This window comes from Aethalodelphis obliquidens, unplaced genomic scaffold (assembly GCF_003676395.1).
Source record: "Aethalodelphis obliquidens isolate GAN/ISIS:26980383/991018 unplaced genomic scaffold, ASM367639v1 scaffold78, whole genome shotgun sequence".
NCBI classification, from domain to species: Eukaryota; Metazoa; Chordata; class Mammalia; order Artiodactyla; family Delphinidae; genus Aethalodelphis; species Aethalodelphis obliquidens.
In genome coordinates, this window is record NW_020838022.1 from 6,189,501 (window position 1) to 6,212,812 (window position 23,312).

Sequence of the window (23,312 nt, forward strand, 5' to 3'; positions counted from 1 at the left end):
CAAGTCCAGAAAGCACAGAGAATCCCAAAAAGGAACCCAAAGAGGACCACACCAAGATATACTGTAATTAAAATGGCAAAAATTGTACATAAAGGGAGACTATTAGAAGCAACAAGGGAAAAGCAACGTTACGTACAAAGGAACTCCCATAAGGTTATCATCTCACTTTTCAGCAGAAACTCTACAGGCCAGAAGGGAGTGGAATGATATATTTAAAGTGATGAAAGGGAAGAACCTACAACCAAGAATACTCTACCCAGCAAGGCTTTCATTCAGATTTGATGGAGAGATCAAAAGTTTTACACACAAACAAAAGCTAAAAAAGTTCAGCACCGAACTTCCCTGGTGGTGCAGTGGTTAAGGATCCGCCTGCCAATGCAGGGGACACGGGTTCAATCCCTGGTCTGGGAAGATCCCACATGCTGCGCAGCAACTAAGCCCATGCGCCATAACTACTGAGCCTGCGCTCTAGAGCCCGCAAGCCACAACTACTGAGCCTGCGTGCCACAACTACTGAAGCCCTCGCGCCTAGAGCCCGTGCTCCACAACAAGAGAAGCCATCGCAATGAGAAGCCAGTGCATTACAACGAAGAGTAGCTCCCACTCGCCGCAACTAGAGAAAGCCCACGTGCAGCAATGAAGACCCAAGGCAGCCAAAAATAAATAAATAATAAATAATTTTCGTCTCTCAAACCTCTAAAAAAAAAAAAAAGTGTTCAGCACCACTAAACCAGCTTTACAACAAATGCTAAAGGAACTTCTTGAGGTGGAAAAGAAAAGGCCACAACTAGAAACATGAAAATTATGAAAGGAAAAATCTCATTGGTAAAGGCAAAAACACATTAAAGTAGTAAATCAACCATGTATAAAGCTAGTAGGAAAGTTGAAAGACAAAAGTTATAAAATTATCTATATTTGCAATAATTAGTTAAGGGATACAGAAAACCAAAAGATGTAAAATATGATATCAAAACAGTAAATATGGGGGGAGGGGAGTAAAAATGCAGGGTTGTTAAAATGTGTTTGAACTTAAGAGATCAGAAGCCTAAAATAATCACATATATAGATTAAGAGGTACAAACTTCCAGCTGCAAAAATAAATGAGTCATGTATATGAAATGTACAGTGTGGGGAATCTAGTCAATAACTATGTAAAATCTTTGAATGGTGACATCATAACTAGACTTACCATGGTGATCCTTTTGAAATTTATAGAAATGCCAAATCACTATGTTGTATAACAGGAACTAACATAGTGTTGTAGGTCAATTATACTTCAAAACAAACAAACAAGGTCATAGAAAAAGAGATCAGATTTGTGGTCACCAGAGATGGGGGCTAGGGGGAGGGGGAATTGGATGAAGGTGGTCAAAAGGTACAAACTTTCACTTATAAAAGATAAATACGTACTAGGGATGTGATGTACAACATGATAAATATAATTAACACTGCTAGGTGTTATATATGAAAGCTGTTGAGAGTATCCTAAGAGTTCTCATCATAAGAAAAAAATGTTTTCTATTTCTTTAATTTTGCGTCTATATGAGATGATAGATGTTCACTAAACTTACTGTGGTCATCATTTCATGACGTATGGAAGCCAAATCATTACGCTGTACACCTTAAACTTATACAGTGCTGTATGTCAGTTATATCTCAATAAAACTGGAAGAAAAAAATAAATAATAAAATAAAAAATAAACCCAATCTGATTCTTGAGCATATGTTCTTAACCACAGTAGTATAAACCTTCCAGCAAAATAATCTTAAAGATATGAATCAAGTAACCAGTCTTTTAACTAAGATTCAAAACTCAAAATACCAACACACCACTTAATGTTTTAAGAGGAAGACACATTGCTTTGTTGTTTGAATTTCTTAGACTGAGCAGAAGAATAATATATATATATATATATATATATACATATATATATAAAACACTAGTTTATATAGTAGTAAACCTCTAGAATTTGTGATCCAGGGGGGTTGTAATAAATAGCTTGAAGAAAGGTTTAGCATCTACAATAGATATATGGCTCCTATAGATACCTATAATAGTCAGGAATATATTTCTAGGGAAGGTGGGTTTTTGAACTAAGTAGGAAAGGACAGAGCGTGCTAGGTAGAGGGAGAATCTGCTTGGGAAATGGGTACATGGATGTGGTGTATGAAGTTACTCCTCCAGTTGGGTGGCATGTAACAAAGTTAATTAACTTGAAGACAATTCTGGGATTGCAGTGCTTTCTCTATTCAACCAACTATCCTGGGGAAACAGTGATGAGCCTTCATAAACAACATCTCCATCTCCATAGGAAACGCTTTAGAGATGGTTATCCCCACCTTTAATAACATCCACATCATTTATCCACTGTGCATGTGGACGATGGCTGTTTCTTTGGGAAAACTAAAGGCACTTCTTGGGTCACCCAGGAATTTAAATGCTCTTTCTCATGAAGTTTGACTTTTGTTCTAAGAGCTCGTGAAAACACTGCTGCCATTAACTGTAACTTGCACCTTTGGGATTAACTCTAACGTAGAGAACACTGCATGAGTGGACCCAAGGTACTTAGTAACTGTGACTTAGTAAATTCCTTAGTAATTGTGACTATGAATATCTTGGCCTCCTTTCAGGGTGGAATCTATAGATGAGACAAAATCCTACCTCATGAATATGAGTTAACCATTTATTTCTAGAAAATGTAAAACTAGGTAGCTTGCACTCAGTATGTGGGTAACAGATTCAAAAGAAGAGAGTGGGGAATGCATTTTAAGAGTGTAACGGAGAAAACAAAATTCAAGGCCTGGACAGGGGTCACTTCCCTGAAGACTAGGATAATGTATTGGTGGCTTATACAAATACCAGATTCCTTACTGGCTCTCTCTTTTTTCTATAACCTCATCTTTTTAAAAGAAAGTCACCAGATCTCAGCTCCTTTAAGAAACCTCCTAATCATTTTCTGTTTCAGATAAATTAACAGAAGTAATTTAATAGGGTACCTGAAAAAACTAATTTCAATTTGACTATTATCAAAGCCAAAACAAAGTTTTAAGATTTTTTTTTGGATCACCTATGTTTTCAACCTTGTCACCTCCCAGCGGTGGAGAAGGAAGCACTTCCCTGTTAAGTGCAGAGAGATTATTTCCTGGTTCGTCCTGATTGTGAGGTCTATAAATAGGGCTACATTTGTAAGGAATACAATATACTGTACTTGACATTGATCAAGTACCGTGTCAACTCTCGGCTTAGAGGTGAAGAAATTGGAGAGGGCCCAGAGAAAAATAATGACTATAATTAAAGGTTTGGAAAATGGGATCCAGGACAAAAACTATATAGGTAAAGTTGAGGAAATCTGATGACTCTTGGATGCCTTCTTTATTTTCTCAACGTTTTCAGCTTTGAGGAAGCTCAAGTATATCGGAAAATGCTTATCATCAATCAAAGTGCTACCAAAATCTAAGGGTGTGTACAAGTCCACAGGGATTTTTGAATCCACTTCAAAAATAATGGACGGACTCTCTATAGAGATTCTTTCAAAGGAGGATACATCCCTCTCTACTTCTTTCCCATAATTCATTCATTCATTCAGCAAACACTGAATGCCTATCATGTGACAGGCAACGTTCTAAGTATAGACAGAAATCTCTGTCTTCTTGGAACTTACATTCCTGGAGGAAGAGAGCTGGTAAACAATAATAACACAACAAACATAAAAAATAGGTAAATTATAGAGTATGTTAGAAGGTGATATAAAAATAGAGCAGGTGAGGGAGATCAGGAATGGAAAGAATGCAAATTTAAAAGGGTGGAGAGGATAGGCGTCTAGTAGCCAGTAAGAGTGAGCAAATTGATGCAGCTAAAACGAATTCTGACAGGGCTAAGGGCAAAGGATGGTGGTCACACTTTGCATTTACCTTGTGATATGCAGTTTACAACATTGTGCCAACCAGTCAGGAGGCACTGGAGGAGTTGGTGGAGTTTGGAAAAAGGGGTGAATTCTGTTTTGGCCATAGTAAGTGTTAAAGGCCACAGGATAGAAATAAATGATCAGCAGGGAGTTGGAAATGCAGGTCTGGAGCGCAGGAAAGACATTTGAGATAGAGATGTCGACTTGGAATCACTAATATTGACGATGGCTGAAAGCAGTGGGTATGAATAGGTGAGCTGGCCAAAGGAGAATACAGTGGAAAGAGGTCAATGTAAAATGTCTATAGTGTAGTGGATGAAGACAAAGAAAAAAATCGAGAAAGGAGAGTATATTTTATCCTGATCAGAGAGACAGAAGATGGATGGGCCTTTGTTGTTAGCATCACTTTATTCCTCCCCTTTCATTTCTCCCTAGTGTAAACTGGTTCTCTTCGTGACGAAAACACTCCCGCCGCGCTACACTCTTTTGGGCGTGAATCTTTCTCATAGACCTTTTGAAGGTAAGGAGAAGGGAACTAACTTTTACTGAGTGTCCCCCGCGTGCGACGTGTTTGCGGCTCCAAATGCCGGGTGGTTTTCCTCTACACCCCACCCGCCCCCTCGCTTTCACACCCTTGCCTCCTTCCGCGGTTCCCAGTAGTCTGAAGTACAGGAAAGGTCCACAGAAAACAAAGGGCACAGCTTGAGGGAAAAGCAAAACAAACAAACAAAAATTCCCAGCCCTGGGGTAGGGAGCCAGCACTGACCGCCTTTAACCACCGCCTGCAGTGCCCAGGGTCCCTCTGCCCCGCCCGGAACTCTCCACAGGCCCCGCCCCCTGCCCCGCGGCCCGCGTTCATTTGCTGGCGCCCTTCCACTCCACTTCCCCATTGATCCGCTTGCGCCTCTTCTTTTACGCCGTCCGCTCAGCTCCGCCCCTCGCAAAGCGGCAGCGCGGCGGAGGCCCTGCCCCTCGGTACTCGCGGACTGTTTTCCGTGTCGCTTCCCCTTCTTCCCGGCATCCCCGTTTCCGCTTTCTCACGGCTCTTTGGTTTTCCCACCTCTCAGGCGCTTCGCGCCCAGGGGTTCACTGACGTCATCTCTCTGCGCTGCGCGGACACCCGCCGGTGGAGGAAGGAATAGCTCCGCCGCCCTTCGCTTCTTTTGTTGGGCTGCTACTCCTCCGGAGTCATGGCGCCGTCGCTGTGGAAGGGGCTGGTGGGCATCGGCCTCTTTGCCCTAGCCCACGCGGCCTTTTCCGCTGCGCAGCGTAAGTGCCTGAGGGACGGCGATCGCTTCCGTGCGGGACTCCGGGGGCGGCGTGTGGGCGCACCCTTGCGGGAGTGTAGGACCGCGTGTCCCGGGAACGGTCATTTGAGACCTTAGAGTTTGGGGTGGCTGTGAGAAGCAGTGCGGGGCTCCCCGGTGGAAGGCTTGGAGTCTGAGTTTGAGAAGAGTGGGGCACCTGGGGTTGCAGCAGGGTTGGAAGTGGGTGTTGGGGAGAGGGCTCAGTACGGGACCGGTGGGCTGCAGGGTAGGCAGAGAGGGGATCTATCCGGGAATCCGGGACAAGTGATGTCAGATCCAGCGTGGGGCTGGCAAAGTTTCAGATCGAGGACCTCGGATGCTCATGGTCCCATGACAACTAGGTGGACAACGTCTTGGTCACTCCTGGGTTGTCCAGGCGGACTGACAAGTTAAATGACCATTTGCCTCAGGGAGGCACTGTGATGCGGGGCAAAGAGCACTGGACTGAGGGGCTGGTTCTTAAAAACTTGCTTTACCGCTAAATCTGTGACCTTGGGCACATCATGTCCCTTCTCTGAGGCTTCACTGAGGTGGATTTTAATTCTTGCACTTTCTATGTCAGAGAGTGATTGGGAAGTTTAAATGAAAAAAAACAAAAGTGCTTTATCACACATATACAATTGTATTGTCAAGAGGAAACTTGGAGTCCAGCAGAGGATGCAGTGCAGTGAGACAGCTGATCTGTTTTGAGGTCTACCTTCTCTCCGAGACCAGGAGTTAGCAAACTCTGGCATGTGGGCCAAATGCAACCTCCCTCCTGTTTTTGCCATGAGCTAAGAATGTTTTTAGATTTTTAATTTGTTGGGGGAAAAAAGCAAAAGAATATAATTTTATGATCCATGACAATTATATAAAATCCAAGTTTCAGTGTCCATTAGTGAAGTTTTATTGGCACACACCCACGCCCATTCGTTTAGGTATTGTCTGGCTGCTTTCTAAGGGCAAAGTTGAGTAGTTACAATGGAGATAGTAAGGCCTGCAAAGGCTAAAATATTTATTATCTGGCCCTTTACAGGAAAAGTTTGCTGAGCTCTTTCCTAACCTATAGAGCGCATAAGGGCAGGGACAATGTGTATTTTGTTCATTGCTGTAATGTCAGTGCCCAGCACAATGTTCCCAACTAGGTACTCAATAAATTTGTTGAATGAAGGAAAGAAATTGAGAGTTGAACTTTATTTGCTACATTACTTTCCATCTTCAGGAATAAAGTAGCAAATGAAATGTGAATTCCTCAAAGCTCCAATTGTTTTCAAGATAAAACGTTTTGTTCTATTTATTGTACATAATTAAATGATCCAATTATTAAAATTACTCTTTACATACAGGTATTATGACAACATTTGTCTGGCAGAAATTCAGCTTTATTTTTTTAAAATTTATTTTGAAATTTTAGATTTACAGAAAGGTTGCGAAGATAGTACGGAGAGTTACTGTATACCCCTCACTCAGTTTCCCCCATTGGTAACACTTTACATTACTATGTTATAATGTAACAACTAGGAAACTGACATTGGTATACTACTATTAAGTAAAGTCTAGCTTTTATTTGGATTTCACCAGTTTTCCCATTAATGTCTTCTTTCTATTCCAGGAATCAATCCAGGATATCATATTACATTTAGTTGTCATGTTTCCTCAGGCTCCTCTTTCTGTGACAGTTTCTCCAAAGCTCCAATCTTGAATGACAACAATAATAATAGCTAACATTTATTAAGTGCTTACCATGTGCCAGGCACTGAACTAAGCATTTTACGTGTATTATGTAATTCAATACTACCAAAAACCCTGGAAGGTAGATATGATTGTTATTATCGTCTTTGAAAGATGAAGAAATTGAGACATACTGCTAGGAAACTTGTGCAAAATTACAGAGATGATAAATGGTGGGGCTGGGTTTCAAAGACAAGCAGTTGGATTCTAGAGCCTGTGTGCTACACTGCTTGGTAAAATTCAGTCTTGAGTAATTGCTTGAAATTGCGCTGTGCTTAGGTGCTAGAAGGTGCAGTGATGTCCTGAGGGAGTTCAAAGTCAAGTGGAGAAAGAAGTGCATCAAGCAACAATCACCATAAAGTAATATAGATGCTATGCTAAAAGTATGTAAAAATACATGGAGATGGGAGTAGTCATTTTTCAGGGGGTGGGGGGAAGGGGTTAAGAAAGGTACCTAGAGTCTGGCTGATCAAGTGTGGTCTTTAGCCCAGCATCTTGGAAATCATCTGGGAGCTGGTCAGAAATGCAGAAATTCAGACACCCCCACCCCAGATCTATGGAATCAAATCTGCTTTTTAATAAGATCCCCAGGTGATTTGTATGTACATTCATTTTAGAATAGCTTCCCTAGAGGAGATTAGGTACAGTGGTACTGCGTCATTTTCTACAATAGACTTCAGCTGTAAAATCTTACTGTCCTAGAGCAAGGAGATAGATGACTGAAGTCCAACCCCTTCATTTTACAGATGAGGAAATGCCCTGCTAAAGCTGGAGTTAGAGTCAGATTAGGCTTCATGCAAAGAAGAAAGGTAGCTGGGAATTGAACAGGCAGTAGGAAGTTAGCCAAAACCTATTTGGGTATTGGTTTGATTTTTCTTTTACACCTGTCCTTATGATGAAACCTGTGAGCTAAAGCTTCAGAAATGTCTCTAAACACATTCTCTTTTAAGAGCCAGTGCATGCTCACTCACAATAATTTGAGGTTTTAAGCATGTTATTAAGTAGGGATTGTGCAAGATTCCTCTAGAATTAGGATTTTGTGTTTTTATGTGAGGTGAGCATGCCTTGTGGCATTTGTCACTGCAGTGGGACCTCTTTATAATCCTCATGTTGGAAAGAGACCAGTATTTACCTTTGAGGCTAATTGTGTCCTGTCAGATTGTGGCAGCAGGTAGCACCCTGGGGTGCTGTGCCATGCTGGTCTTTGCCGTGACGAACTTTGTCATGGCAGAGCTTCTATCCTGTGTCTCATTTGATCCTCATATTCCCAATTTACAGTTGCAGAAATTTAGGCAGTGAAAAGATAGATACTGTATTTTTTTGATTCTCAGGCACATTCCACCTCCCACTCCTACATTTTAACACTCTGAAATTGAGATACATGTTACAATCCACGAGGGTGTCTTACATTGAATGAGATTACGATAAATTGAAGAGCTGGTATTATGATCTCGGCTTTTCAGCTTCCAAATCCTGATCCTTTTCCTTCATACCTTGCTGCCTCCCGAGGCTAAGGCAGTAGCAGAATTATAATTAAATAATATAAGCAGCAATTGATGTCCCGGAATTTCTCCTATTCCAACACCCCCCAGCATATTGTCTCAGGAAAAACATTTCCATAACAATATTACTTTGTCCATATTATGTGATGGTGGTGCTATTTCAGAGTTGAGATTTTTTGTAGACTTAATTTTTAAATAATTGTGATTTCTTTGACCAGATAGTGAAAGAATTTCAGAGAATTCTAGTTTTCCTGTAGTAATGAAAGAAAAATTATGTTTAGGTATTTCTTCCTCATATTTGCTCACTTTTCACTCTTCTCCTGTTTTATAAGGTGACAAAGCAGGTCATGATGGGAATAAAGTAGTTCAAGATCAGACTGACTGCCTTAGAAGATAGAGGTTTTTGAGGAATCCGAGATTAGCATTACTTTTTGTAGCACATGTCAGTTGCTTCTTTGGTATATAGATTTGCTTGCATTTTAAGAAAAATGGGCTACAGTTTCTTTAATGGTATGCTTCTGGTTTATAGATCGTTCTTATATGCGATTAACAGAAAAAGAAGATGAATCACTGCCAATAGATGTAAGTTGGTCATTTATATTCCATTAAAATATATATAACCGAATCACTTTGCCATATACCTAAAACTAACACAATATTGTAAATCAACTATACTTCAATAAAAAATATATATGTATATATATTTTAAAAATCAGCCACATAGCTTAACATATATTTTAAATTTGTTTTGGTTTTTTATTCTCTTAATTTTCCAGAGATGAAATAGCATATCTGTTATCTACATTTTGTCACTCATTATAAAACCCAAAGATTTGGAAACAAAAGATTTCTGTTTGGTTTCTAGAACTTAGTTTATTTTTTTGGCCATGCCGCGCAGCTTGCAGGATCTCAGTTCCCTGACCAGGGGTCCAACCCGGGCCCCCTGCAGGGGAAGTGTGGAGTCCTAACCACTGGACAGCCAGGGAACTCCCTAAACTTAGTTTATAATAGTCTTTCTAGAAGTTGCTCTGTCTGTAGTCTGAGATGGACTTAAGTTGATTATTTGACTTTATTTTTTTTTTAGAAAATTCCTTTTATACATAAAGTTTAAAAACAAGTAAAACTAACAAAACATTGTTTAGGGACAGATAAATAGGTGGTAAAACTAAAGAAAAATAGGAAGTGCTTTTTTTTAAAGCTGAAATAATATGTGAACTTCACTCACAGTTTTTTATCTTTATTGGATTTTTGTTTTGTTTTTTTGCCTGCGCCGTGTGGCTTGCGGGATCTTAGTTCCCCGACCAGGGATTGAACCCGTACCCCCTGCAGTGGAAGCATAGAGTCCTAGCCACTGGACTGCTGGGGAATTTCCCCTCCCCCCTTTTTAAAATCTTTATTAGATTTTAAAGAACAAAAGTAGTAAGTTCTTTGTAATAGAATCAACCAGTAAGTGTCAAAAGTAAAACTGACCCCATACAATTAAAAAAAAAAAACTGACCCCGTTGCTCACAATTCTACCTCTACTCCCAACAGTTTGGAGTATATCAGTAGTTTAGTTTTCTTCTATGCATAAACAACATTATCTTTGTGTATGTATAGTTTTACATAATCAAAACACAGAGTGTTTCTTTTAAAAAAGTTATGTGTATATATGTATACTTTCATAACTAGCTTTTTATTACTTAACAATTTATCTTGACGTATTTTCATGACAACTCATAGATTTACCACATCCTTGTTAATGATGCCTATGATTGCATTGTATGAAATGGGTCTTGGTACACTGGTGGTGGGGATGTAAACCAGTATAACAGATGACATTAGATTTTAGTTTAGAAAGAGTAATAGCTTGTGGCTAATTTTGACTTTAATTGTCATAATTAAAGACATGGTGGATGTGGCTATTAACTCATTCTCCCATCACCTTTGTTTTGTGGTAGATGCGTGCACACACACACACACACACATATACACACTCATTTATATCTGTTTAAAATAACTTCCTTCTGTTTACAAATGGGAAAATTTGAAAAATATAGAAAATCACAATCAAGAAAATAAAATATGCCTGTAATCCCATGTTGGTTAATATCAAACATTGCAAGTTTTTGCTTGCAGAACCTCTTTGGAAAGCAGTTTCGTATTACCTAATAAAGCTGAATTTGTGTATACTCTACACCAGTGGTTGCACTCCCGTGTGCCAGGAGACATACACAAAGATATCCATCCTGATGTTGTAGAAGTCACAGACAGGAAACAGCCCACATAGCCATCAACAGTAGAATGTATAAATTGTGGAATTTTCGTGTAATGAAATACAATGAAAATGAATGGACTACAACTATGTACTTCAACAGGGAGGAATCTCACCAAAAAAAAAAGCTCAAATGGGCAAAAGTAAGCAGTGTATGTATTAGAGGTACATACAGAGCTGGTAAAATTATAAATAAAAGCAAGGAACTGATTAATAAACAGTTGGGGACAATAGTTAACTGGGAGGGAGGGTGAAGGATATAATTGGAGAGGGGTACCTGGGCCTTGAAAGGTACTGGTAATGTTCTATTTCTTAAGCTAGGTGGTGGCTGAGGGGTGTTCTTTTTATACTCTGTGATATTTAACAATAATACATTAAAACATTCATAGTTGCTCTTAGAAGCTGGTAATAGTTGATAACTGAGTTCTGAATGGCTTGGTACCTGTTTTTGCTATTTGCGCAAAACCCAGAAGTATCTTTGCAGCCGATTCACAGAACTTATAGAAGATACTGTTTTGTCTGAGTCCAAATCATTTAAAGTGAGACTCCTTGATAGGATCTAGAAGAAATACCTGTTAAGAGGCTAGAAAGAGATGGAGAGAAAATTGTAAATTTTTATAATAATATTTGTATGTTGTTTAGTAATTTCAATCTTTATACTCACAGATAGTTCTTCAGACACTTCTGGCCTTTGCAGTTACCTGTTATGGTATAGTTCATATTGCAGGGGAGTTTAAAGACATGGATGCCACTTCAGAACTAAAAAATAAGTAAGTCTTTTCCTTTTCATAGGCATTTAATTTCATGGGGGTTTTGCTTCATTTACATAATTTAAAATCTATGTTTTTTATGGTACATAAAAGTCGGTTTTGTTTTTACATTTCGATTATGCAGTTTGTATGAGTAACGAGGTAAAAAAATTGAGGCAGTGTTTGATGTGACAGGAAAAATGGAAGTTGAATGACAGATTATTGACATTAGAATAAGATGTTATGTTATGGTTTCTTAAATTACTTGTTGGCTGGTTGGATAGATAGGTGGATGGAAATAGATATATAGGAAGATATTCCCTCAGGAATTTTTTCCTTCTTTCTTCCCCACCCGCCTTGCTTCCCCCTCTCCTTCCTCCCTCCCTTCCCTCCCTTCCCTTTTCCTCTTCTTATCCTCTTGACCCAGCTTAATCTTTGGAAGATTAAGAGGTTTTCTGTTTCCTCTATCACTTGAACCTAGTCTGTGACATAAACTCTGCTCTTAGGCCCTTTTCTATCCTTGGACTAAAGTATATTTGTTATTCTACTTTCTTTTTTTTCTCCTATACTACTTCTAAGCTATTTTCATGAGCTTTGCTTGCTTTTCTTTTCTGTATTTCTGAATTGCATAAAATCATCCTTTAGCTTTACTCAATTCCGTCTCTGGACTTTACCCACCTTCTTGATCCTAGAAATTTTAACACAGTATTTCCTTAGAAGAATTCACAATAAACATTTATGTGTTAGAGGAAATTCATCCTCTTTTTACTTTTACTTTTTAATTTACATTTTAAATAGTCACATCTCAGGCTTCCCATTTTATGTTGGGGTATGCTTGGATTTTCAGGCGGGCTGACTTTGAGATTTGAGTTTTTATCAAAAGAAAAGTTCTCTTTCCTTCCAGGAAATTAATATTTAAAAACAAACCAATACCAAAAGCCATACACTTAGGTGTTTGTGAACTTTTTTTTAGACTGCATATATCTCACTGGAAAGATGAAAGGATACTCCACTATCACTACCCACTACAGTTCTTACAAAGAGTCTACCAAGAATCACAGGCAAGGGGCTTAGAAAGAAAGAAGTAAAACAGAATGGCATTAAGTAGGTGGTAGCAAAATACATGAATTTAGTAGGTGGTAGCAAAATATACGAGTTTGGACAACAGCAGGTACAGAAGGGCCAAAAGGAATTTTCCGTTGTACTTGATTCTTGGAAGACAGATCTGTACAATTATCAGATGGCTTGAATAGTGAGGGCCAGGTGAGAATAATCAAAGTTATAATCTATGTACTGTTTCTTTTTTAAGGACTATTTGGCATGGGCTTGTGTTAGATTTATAGAGGTGATTAAAGTTGAGCGATTATTTGTGTTTTCATAGGCATCTTGGAAGGAATGCCTGAATTAAAAAATTTGAGGGTTTTATGTTGCATTTCCGGGTTTCTTATTTTCCTTGTACAGGAAGAAAGTGAGATACAGTATGTTTACCAATTATAGTCTGATTTTATGGATTTAAACTTAGTTAAAACTATAATCCATAGCAAAATCATAATTTATTAGAAGCCTGCTTATTTTCAAATAAGCTTTTATAAAGGTTTATCTAAAATTGATGCTTTTTTTCTTTTAAGGACATTTGACACATTAAGGAATCACCCATCATTTTATGTATTTAATCATCGCGGTCGAGTACTGTTCCGGCCTTCGGATACAACAAATTCTTCAAACCAAGATGCATTGTCCTCTAACACATCATTGAAGTTACGAAAACTTGAATCACTGCGTCGTTAAGATTTTTACAAATTATAATAACAGAATAGGACAGGACACAGAGCTGGAATATTGGAGTTTGGGGTACAAAACACTCCCCCCCATCAGTATTTATATTGATCTTTCAGACCTAATTGAAAAAGTCTATGACCCTTGTTTATACACTGTTAATCAAATCATTAATGCAATATAAGTTATCTGTGAAATGAGTCTTTGATCTTTCATAGAGAGAGAATTCTTTTTTCATCTAAAACAAATTCACATGTTTTGTAAAAGTCACTGTTTTGAACACATTTCTTTGAAAAATGATGGTTTTGTAATTATTTATTTTCTTAGATTTCTTTTCTTTTGCACTACAGTTTTTAGGATCCTTTTGGAGATAGTGTGACTACTCCATTTTGCAGCGTGAATGATAGTAAAATGGTCTTAAGTTCTTAACAACAAATGGACTTCTCTAAAGAGACCAAAATGGTGACTTATCAGTTTTTCTTATGCCCCCTAAAAAGTGGCTCTGCTTCAGCAGATACTTGCCAGTTTTTAATTTACCCATTACTTCTCACCCTACCCCGCTCCCATATACCTCCTAACATCAGTCTTGTTTCATCCCTTCTCTGGGGTTCTGTGTGCAGCGAGCAATTTTTGTGTCATAAATCCTTTGTCGTAACAGATATACTTAACGAACTCAGCTTGCTGTAAAGCTACTTGTGTTCTCTTCATTTATTGGTAAAAAATGTCCCGAATTGATCATGTAGTGTAAGAATAGTTGAAGATAGACCAAAAAGACCATCCATGAATTAATTATCCTGCCTGTGTAGAATAATAGTAATCACTGAGGAAAATTGATTACTTGTCATTAGCCAGTTTAACTTATTCAAAATCTGTTATTTTATTGCATACTAATGAATTACTAAAAATAAAGGAAACCTCATTAAAGGTAGACTTCAACAGAATTGGGCCAAATATGTTTTAAATATTTGGAACTCATGTCTTTAAAAATAATTAAGGTCATTGAAGAAATTGTTTCATAGCTTCTGATTTGTTTTCCATCTTCATTGTATGTTGCTGAAGGTGAGGATGAGGGTACAGAGAATTTTTTTAGAAACAATAATTTCAGTTTTAGGGGAATTTGGCTAGCTCTTTGATCTGCAGGAAGCTTAACACTTCTACATTTCTTCGTAGAAAACATTGCTTTTGTTGAATCATACAGGTATGGAAACATTGCTTTTGTTGAATTGTATAGGTATAAAGGGAATAACTGTATGCAGATTTGAAAAGGAAATGTGCTTTAGGCAAGAGTCATGAGATGTCCTTATCCTTGAAGGCATTTTTTCCTATTAGTAATGAACCTCAGCTCTTCTCTTCTGCCTGGTAACACAGCCTGAAGTACAAGATTATTTTGTCATCGGGTTTTTATTCATTGTTTAACTTTGTTTTGCCAACCCAATCTGTCTGTGGAACACTGACTCTGCTCTCTAAGGAGAACAAAGTTAGAAATCTGTTGAAAACCTAAAATAATTTAGAAATGAGTTTAAAATGTGAAGTCAGGGGTTAAAGTGGTTGTATGTAAATCAGAACAGTGTATGAGAAACAAGCTCCTTACATCAGGCCTGTGTACCGTTTCCTCAGGTATGACTTGATTCGCAAGAGCGTCTTATTTTCTTCTCTTTGGGGGCCTGTCTTCCTTTCCTAATATGTTTTAATAATAACTTTACTGAGATATAATTCACATACCTTACCATTCACCCATTTAAAGGGTACAATTCACTGGTGTAATATATTCATGAAGTTGTGCAACCATGATCGCAGTGAATTTGAGAACATTGCCATCAGCCCAGAAAGAAACCCTGTGCCCTTTAGCGGTTACCTGTCTTTTTCCCCCAATGCCTCCCAGCCACTAATCTACTTTCTGTCTCTGTAGATGTGTCTATTCTGGTCACTTAATATGAATGGATTCCTGCAGTATCTGGGCTTTCATGACTGGCTTCCCAAATATGGTTTTGTTCTATGTGGAGTGAGAACTTCTCCTCTTGAGAACTGATTGCTGTAAAAGGAAGTGGTTTGTAAAAATCAGTAGATGTAAGGAGGGAGGGTCACATACCTAACAGGTTTCTCAGTCGGTCTTATGCTGAATAGTTTTTTTCTCAGAACCAAGCATTCATGATATGTTACTACTTATAATATTTTTGTCTAGTCTCTAGAATGGGTATTGATATGGATAGCCCAGTCAGGAAAGTCCTGCTAAATATGATGCCAAATAACATGGCAAATAATTGACATAGCAGTCTTCAGTTGTGTCTAATTTTGCTAGGAGCTTGTATACCTCTGATCAGGTGAGCTTCCCAAATTTTTTCTTTAATTTCCTCCAATGAATTTATGCTGTCTTTTAAAAGTAGGTACCATAGGATTTGGGTGATTTGGGTGCTTCATAACAGCGCTAAATGGATTAAGTTCAGAATTCTATTTATACTACTATGAGGCAGTACTAAGGTAGCCAAAAATGTAGTCATGCGAGCTAGTTAAGCCTGCAGTTGACTGTGATTTCAGTGACATTCAGAAGTGTGTACTGTTGAAGGCTCTCTAGAATATCGGAAGACTTAATGACCAGGGAACCAGCCAAATGCTATGGCCCTAGTGGGCCAGCTGCAGAAAATGCAGATTGGTGAATTAGAGACTGTGATGCTCTGTAACTCCCTAATGATTGTTTTCTAAGCATTGTGGCTTATTTTTGAGTGGCATGACAGCATCCCCCTGGTTGTATGTGGCCTGTTTCCATGATGTACTGAGTAGTGTTGTTTGTTGTGAGCATCGATGCCTGTAACACCAAGCTAAACACAGTCTTTTGGATATGTTTCCTCTCTTTAAATGACCTTGCCCTGTCCAATAAATAAATGATTGTCTCACCCTGTTTTTGGTAGTGGTTTTTTTTTTGTTTTGTTTTGTTTGTTTGTTTGTTCGTTTTACTTTTAATCTCATTTTCTTCTGTTTCTCTGTCCCCAGAAAAACGTAAGATCTAATTTTAATGACTGTATTTTTTCCAGTGTGATGCTGTTTTACTAAATTCAGTGGATACTTTACTTTTCATTGTACATGTAAAGTCTTACTGCAATTTTATGTTTTTTTAGAGTTGAAATAGAATGTGTAATCTCATTTATATTTATATTTATGAATTATCGAATGCCCTTTGGAGTATAAGAATATTGGTCTTTGAGTAGCAGTGTCTAATCATTCCAGCACAAATGTGTTGTATAGCCAAACTGCCATGACAAAATGGGAATTTATACTTAACAGGAAATCATTATGATTAAAGCATCAGGGGACAAATCTAAAGTTTAATGGAAATCCAAGAGGAAGTTCTGGTTCACAAAGCTTGGCGTTTATCTGCAGTATTTTGAAAGATAGCACTACTAGTATTCAAATCTACACAGGAATATCTCAAACTAACCTACTAATCAAGTATTCTTTTAAAAGGAAAAAAAGAAAGATAATATATGCACATGGCAAAAACCCCAGATGGTACAGAAAGGCATGAGGTTAAAACCTGCTCCCTTCCCTCCTCCTAATACCTCTCTCCAAAGGTCACCAGCTTTAAGTGTCTTGTATATTCTTTCAGGAAAAACGTTATTTGCCAGCAAATATATACTTAAAAAGTTTTTACATTAATGGAATCAGACTGTATACACTCTTCTGTACCTTGCTTTTTTTGCTACCTGTGTCTTATAAGATCTTTCTGTATAAGTATGTACAGAAATACCTCATTCTTTTTAATGACTATGTGGTATTCTAATATATGATGTGTAATAAATGTTCAAACATTTATGGGCTTTCAGGTTGTTGGCAATGTTTTACTATTGCTAAACCATATTGCAGTGAACTTACTTGTACATATAATGAGATTAAACTAACAAGGTTACTTCCTAGCAATAGAATTGCTGGGTCAAAGGATAGTTTTCATTTTCAGGTCAGTAGTTGTTGCCAAACTGATCTCCAGAAATCTTTGCCCAATTATGCTTCCACATATAATGTATAAGAATAATTATTTATGAGGCTTTTGCCAATACTGGGCCCTCAACTTTTTAAAATTTGATCATGTGAAAGTGAATAAATGGTATTTTGCATCTTAATGAAGTTATAATGCATTTTAACGAAGGAGATGGAACACATTTTCATGTTTATTGGTTACTTATATTTCATTTCCTGTGAACTGTGTGGTCATGTTCTGTTTTCTATTAGATGATTTGTTTTTTATTAGTTTGTATGAGCTCTTTGTAAGCTAAGAAAATTGGTCCGTTGTCATATGTTTAATAATATTTTCCTGAGTTTTATTTATTTATGTAGTTAAACTTATCAGTCTTTATGGCTTCTGGGATTTGTGCCTTGCTTTAGAAAGGCCTTCTTTACATTTAAGAATAAATTTAATGTATTTTTCCAGTACTTTTAAGTTTTTTTTTTAACCTTTAAATCTTTGCTTCATTTGGAATTTATTTAGGTGGAAGGAGTGAGGTAAGAATTCAAGATTTTTCTCTTCCAAATAGCTATCTGGTTATCCCAACCCTATTTGTTGACTTTTTTCCACATTGATTTGAAAAACCATCCCTCATACATTGTTTCCATATATATTTAGATTTGTTTCTGAACTCTGCAGTCTTTTGCAAAAATTACCAGTCTTTTAAGTTATTACGCATTTTCATATTTGGCATAGCTAGTCCATACCACAATATTATTTCAGGATTTTTTTTCCCAGTTATTCTTGCATGTTTATATTTCTAGATGAACTTTAGTATCATTTTATCCAATTCTAAAATCCTATTGATATTTTTCCTAAAATTTTATTTTGAAAAATTTCAAACTTACAGAAAGTGTGAAAGAATAGTTTGATGAGTGCCAAAATACTTTTCATTTAGATTCACCATTCCTAACATTTTGTTACTTTTGCTTTTGTTCTCTCCAAATGTGCCTCTTTCAAAACCCTCCTGAATTGTTTGTGGTGAGTTACAGACTTCATCATCACACTTCATCACATCACGACGTTCCTAAATATGTCAGCATGCCTCTCCTATGAGAGTGAAGACATTTTCCCATTTAACCACAATACCATTCTCACACTTAAGGAAAGGATGAACCATCTAATCTATTCAAATTTACCCATGCATCCCCAGAATGACTTTTATAGCTGCCCCCACCAAGGTTCACAAATTACATTGGTTAGTTTGTCTCTCTAGTCTCTTTTAAATAGTCCTTCTACCTCCTTTTTAAAATGGTATTTTCTAAATAAACTTATTTTTTAGAACTGTTTTAGATTTACAGAAAAATTGGGAAGATGGTGCAGAAAATTCCCACATAGCCCGCCTCAGTTTCACCACTGGTTAACATGTTAGCATGGTACATTTGATAACAATCCTTGAACAGATATTGCTACATTATTTTTAACTGGAGTTAATGTTCGGATTTCCTTAGTTTTTACCAAATGCCCTTTTTGTGTTCCAGGATTCCATCCAGGATACCACATTGCATTTTTAAATTTCATTTTTAAATATTTATTTATTTATTTGGCTGTGCCGGGTCATTTAGCTGCGATGTCTTAGGCTTCTCCTTGGCTGTGACAGTTTTTTAGACTTTCCTTATTTCTGGTGACCTTGACAGTTTTGAGGAATACTGGTCAGGTATTTTTGTACAATGTGCCTCTACTGGGATTTGTCCAGTGTTTTTTACCATTATTAGACCTGGATTAGGTGTGCCATTGTTCTCATACCCAGGGCATACATTTATTAACATGAATTATAAATGTTGATTTTTTTTTTTTTTTTGGCTGCGCCACGCAGCTTGCAGGATCTTAATTCCCCAACCAGGGATTGAACCTGGGCCATGGCAGTGAAAGCGCGGAGTTCAAACCAATGGACTGCCAGGGAATTCCCTGTTGATGTTATTCTTGATCACCTAAAGCAGTGTTTGTCGGGTTTCTCCATTGTAGAGTTACCCTTTCCATACTGTCCTCTTTGGAAAGAAGTCGCTGTGCACAGCCCACACTTAGGGAGTAGGGAGTTATGCTTCACCTTCTTGAGGATGGAGTATCTACATCAATTATTTGGAATTCTGCACAGGAGGTATGTCTCTTCTCCCCCACTGGTTAATTTATTCAATATTTTATTTATATGAGTTTGGCTCATGGATATTAATTTATTTTGTACTCTGGGTTATCATGTAATACTACTTCATTTTGTTGCTGAAATTGTTCCAGTTTTGAACATTGGTAGCCGTTTCATTTGACTCTTGTGTCCCTTTGACATCACTCCCTTTGACATCACTCCCATTACTGTGGATTTTTTCCCCAGCATTTCTTACTTTCTGGCACTACGAGATGTTCCAGGCTCATCTTGTATATTTCCTTCCCCAGTCCTAGAGTCAGCCTTTTCTCCAAGGAACCTGGTTCTTTTTATTGGAGAATGGTATTAGAAACCAAGATCTGGGCCCTAGTTGTGCTCAGTTGCTCCTGGGGTTTTGTCTCTTCAAGGCCCTTCCAGCTAACAGAGCAAGGAAATATATGGGTGTGTACTAACCTGTGCCTATACACATATGTATAAATATTCCTATATGTAACATCTGTATTTCTATTAAGTGAAACACAAGTTCTTACTGATGTTTGATCCACCACATGTATCATTCTAACCTCCTCCCCTTGCTTATCTGTAAACCACCCCAACACTGAGAGACCTGGTTCCTACCGTCTGCTACCCACTTACTTGAATTGTTTAATTCCAGTATACAAGTGCAGTGTTTTCAGAATTGTTAACACGTATTCCCATGGGAAACAACTTTTTCAACCAAAGCACAGTGATTGTGTAAGGTTTTTTTTGCCATTCGTTTTATAGACTCCACTCATTTCCAAAGTTACTTAGGTCAGCACATTTCCTGCCCACTCTCTTCAGTACGTTTGTTTCAAAAATTTGTAATAGATTGTTTTGTCACATTCTGCATTCTATCCTGGGATTCCCCTGACCTAAATGATTTTTTAAAATATACATCAAGTTTCACTTTTTGTGATCTAAAGTTCAGTGGGTTTTGACAAATCCATGTGTTATGTATCCACAATTGCATTATCATATAGAATAAATTCACAGCCCTAAAAATCCCTTGTGCTTCACACGTTCAACCTCCTCCTTCCCCTGAGCCCCTGTTCACCACTGATCTTTTTATTGTCTCCATGGTTTTGCCTTTTCCAGAGTGTCATATAGTTGGAGTTATACCGTATGTAGCCTTTTCAGACTGGCTTCTTTCACTTAGCAATATGCATTCAAGTTTCCTCCATGTCTCTCTGTGGCTTGATAATTCATTTTTTAAATCTCTGAATAATAGTTTCTTGTATAGATGTTCCACAGTTTGTTTATCCATCACCTGTTGAAAGACATTTCCAGGTTTTGATGATTACGAATAAACACTCACATGCAGGTTTTTTGTGTGGACCTATTTTTTCAAATTAGTTGGGTAAATACCAAGGTGCATGACTGCTAGATCATATGGTAAGATTATGTTCAGCTTTATAAGAAATTGCCAAGCTGTCTTCCAAAGTGGCCTTACCAATTTTGCATTCCCATCAGCAATGAATGACTTCCTGTTACTCTGCATCCACGCCAGCAATTGGTATTGTCAGGTTTCAAATTTTAGCTATTGTAATAGATGTGTAGTGATATCTCATTTTAATTTACAGTTCCCTAATGACAAAGGATGTTGAGCATCTTTCATATGTTTATTTGCCATCTGTATTTCTCTTTTGGAGAAGTATCTGTTTAGATCTTTTGCTTAATTTTGAAATCCGGTTGTTTTCTTACTGTTGCATTTTAAGAGTTCTTTGTATATTTTGAATACAAGTCCTTTACAGATACGTGTTTCGCAAATATTTTCTCCCAGTCCATGGTTTGCCTTTTCATTCTCATAACAATGTCTATCACAGAGAAATTTTTATTTTACTACAGTCCAACTTATCAATTTTCTCTTTCATGTATCAGGCTTTTGGTATTAAATTTAAAAGCTCATTTCCAAACCCAAAGCCATCTAGATTTTCTCTTATGTTTTCTTACAGAAGTTTTATTGTTTTTTATTTTAAATTTAGGTCTATGATTCCTTTCTAGCTAATGTTTGTGAAAGATATAAGATGTGTCTAGGTTTTTTTTTTTCATACAGACACCCAATTGTTACAACACCATTTGTTGAAAAGACTCTGCTTTCTCCATTGAATTGCCTTTGCTCCTTTGTCAAAAATAGGTCAACTATATATGTGTGGGTCTATTTCTGGGCTGTCTACTCTATTCCGTTAATCTACATGTCTACTCTTACCAATACCACACTGTCTTGATTACCGTAGCTTTACACTAAGTCTTAAATTTGGGTAGTGTGAGCCCTCCATCTTTGTCCTTATTTGTCAGTATTACATTGGCTATTCAGGATCTTTCATCTTTTTCTATAATCTTTAGAGTCAGTTTGTCGATATCTACAAAACAATTTGCTGGGATTTTGATTGGGATTGCTTTGAATCTATAGATCACATTGGAAAGAATTGACATCTTAATAATATTGAATCTTCCATTTTGTGAACATGGAATATCTCTACATTTATATGGATCTTGTAGTTTTTCACACGGAGATCCTGTACATATTTTGTTTGATTTATATGTATTTCATTATCTTGGTGCTATTGTAAATGGTATTCTTTTTTAAATTTCAAATTCCAGTAGTCATTGTTGGCATTTAGGAAAGCAATTGACTTTTGTATATTAACCTTGTATCTTACTCCTTTTTATCATTATTTTAAAAATTCAGGAATGGATCTTGAATTTTGTCAAACGTAATTTTGGTATTTATTGAGATAGTCATGTGTTGTTTTCTCCTTTTACCTATTACAATGGTGAATTATAAGAATAGACTTTCAAATGTTGACCCAGTTTTGCATTCATGGGATGAAACGAATATCCATTAAAGATAACAGCGTGCTAGGATTTTTGGTTTTTATGATTTTCTTTAATGTTAACCCTGCCTTTATAATACTTTCTTTACACCACATGTTCACTACTGAAACTAGATTTCTGCTAAAAGTTGGGTTATTTCTTCCTTTGTTATTAAGGGTACTGACTTCTTTCTCTGCCGTAATTTATATGCCTTTTTTTTTTTGCAGTCAAACATTTTATAATGTAGTATTTGGTTCATACAAAAATGTATGGAGCATATATGTAAGCTGAAACTTAACAAAAGGGACTTGCGTAAACTCACATCAAACTTAAGAACAGGAGCATTACCAATACTATTGCATCAACCTTTTCTGTTATGTTTAGTGGGCTTTTTTGTGTGTCCTCTTTAAGAAATATTTTCCTATTTTTGAAGTCTTAAAGATATTCTTTTCTAACTTCTTCTAAAGTCTTAATTTTTCTTTCACATTTAAGTACTTAATCAATCTGAAATTTTTTTGTATATGGTGTGAGGAAGAGATCCAATTGTATTATTTTTCACATAGATTGCCAATTGTCTCAGCACCATATGCTGCAAAAAGAAAGTCTAGTCTTTCCCCAGCGATCTTCGATGACACCCCTGAAATGTATCACATTCCCATATATGCATGAGACTATTTCTGGGCTCTGCTATTCTATATCATTGTTCAGCTCGTGTACCTCTGCATCTATATCACACTGTCTTTATTACTAAAGGTTAATAATAATAAGTCTTGAGATAGTAAGGCAGATCCCCCTAATTTGTTCTTCTTTGTGTTTGTCTTGGCTATTCTTGGGCATTTACTTTTCCATATAGATTTTAGAATCAGCTTGTCAAGTTCCATGAAAAACTATTGGAATTTTGATTGTAAGTGTGTTAGATTTATACATTAAATTGAGGGGCAGAGGAAGTGGATACTGAGTCTTCCTACCTATGTGTAGACCTTGCTTTAAGTCTTCTCTGGTATCTTTCAATAAAATTTTATAATTGTCTGCTATTATTAGACATGTTTAGTTACATTCATTCCATACATACACACACACATTCTCTCTATATTTCATATATGCTATATATATTTCTATATATATATCTCTTTAATATTTATTTATTATATAATCTTGCTAATTTTAGTAATAGCTTAAAAA

The 23,312-nt window shown here is 37.1% G+C and overlaps 1 protein-coding gene across 1 annotated transcript; it reads left to right on the forward strand.

Moving 5' to 3' along the window:
• Nucleotides 1–4,781: 4,781 nt before the first annotated feature.
• MMGT1 (membrane magnesium transporter 1) lies at nt 4,782–17,315 on the forward strand. The gene is made up of 4 exons (XM_027092412.1): nt 4,782–5,174; nt 8,954–9,006; nt 11,345–11,448; nt 13,056–17,315. Exons 1-4 carry the CDS (start codon nt 5,096–5,098, stop codon nt 13,213–13,215), a joined length of 396 nt encoding a protein of 131 aa, XP_026948213.1. The 5' UTR covers nt 4,782–5,095; the 3' UTR covers nt 13,216–17,315.
• The last annotated feature ends 5,997 nt before the right edge of the window (nt 17,316–23,312 follow it).

Bases quoted from the DNA above. Each gene is read 5' to 3' on its own strand.
- MMGT1 (XM_027092412.1), top strand. From the start codon at position 5,096: ATGGCGCCGTCGCTGTGGAAGGGGCTGGTGGGCATCGGCCTCTTTGCC. The intron at 5,175-8,953 runs GTAAGTGCCTGA...TCTGGTTTATAG, and splicing joins GGCCTTTTCCGCTGCGCAGC to ATCGTTCTTATATGCGATTA. The intron at 9,007-11,344 runs GTAAGTTGGTCA...TTATACTCACAG, and splicing joins ATGAATCACTGCCAATAGAT to ATAGTTCTTCAGACACTTCT.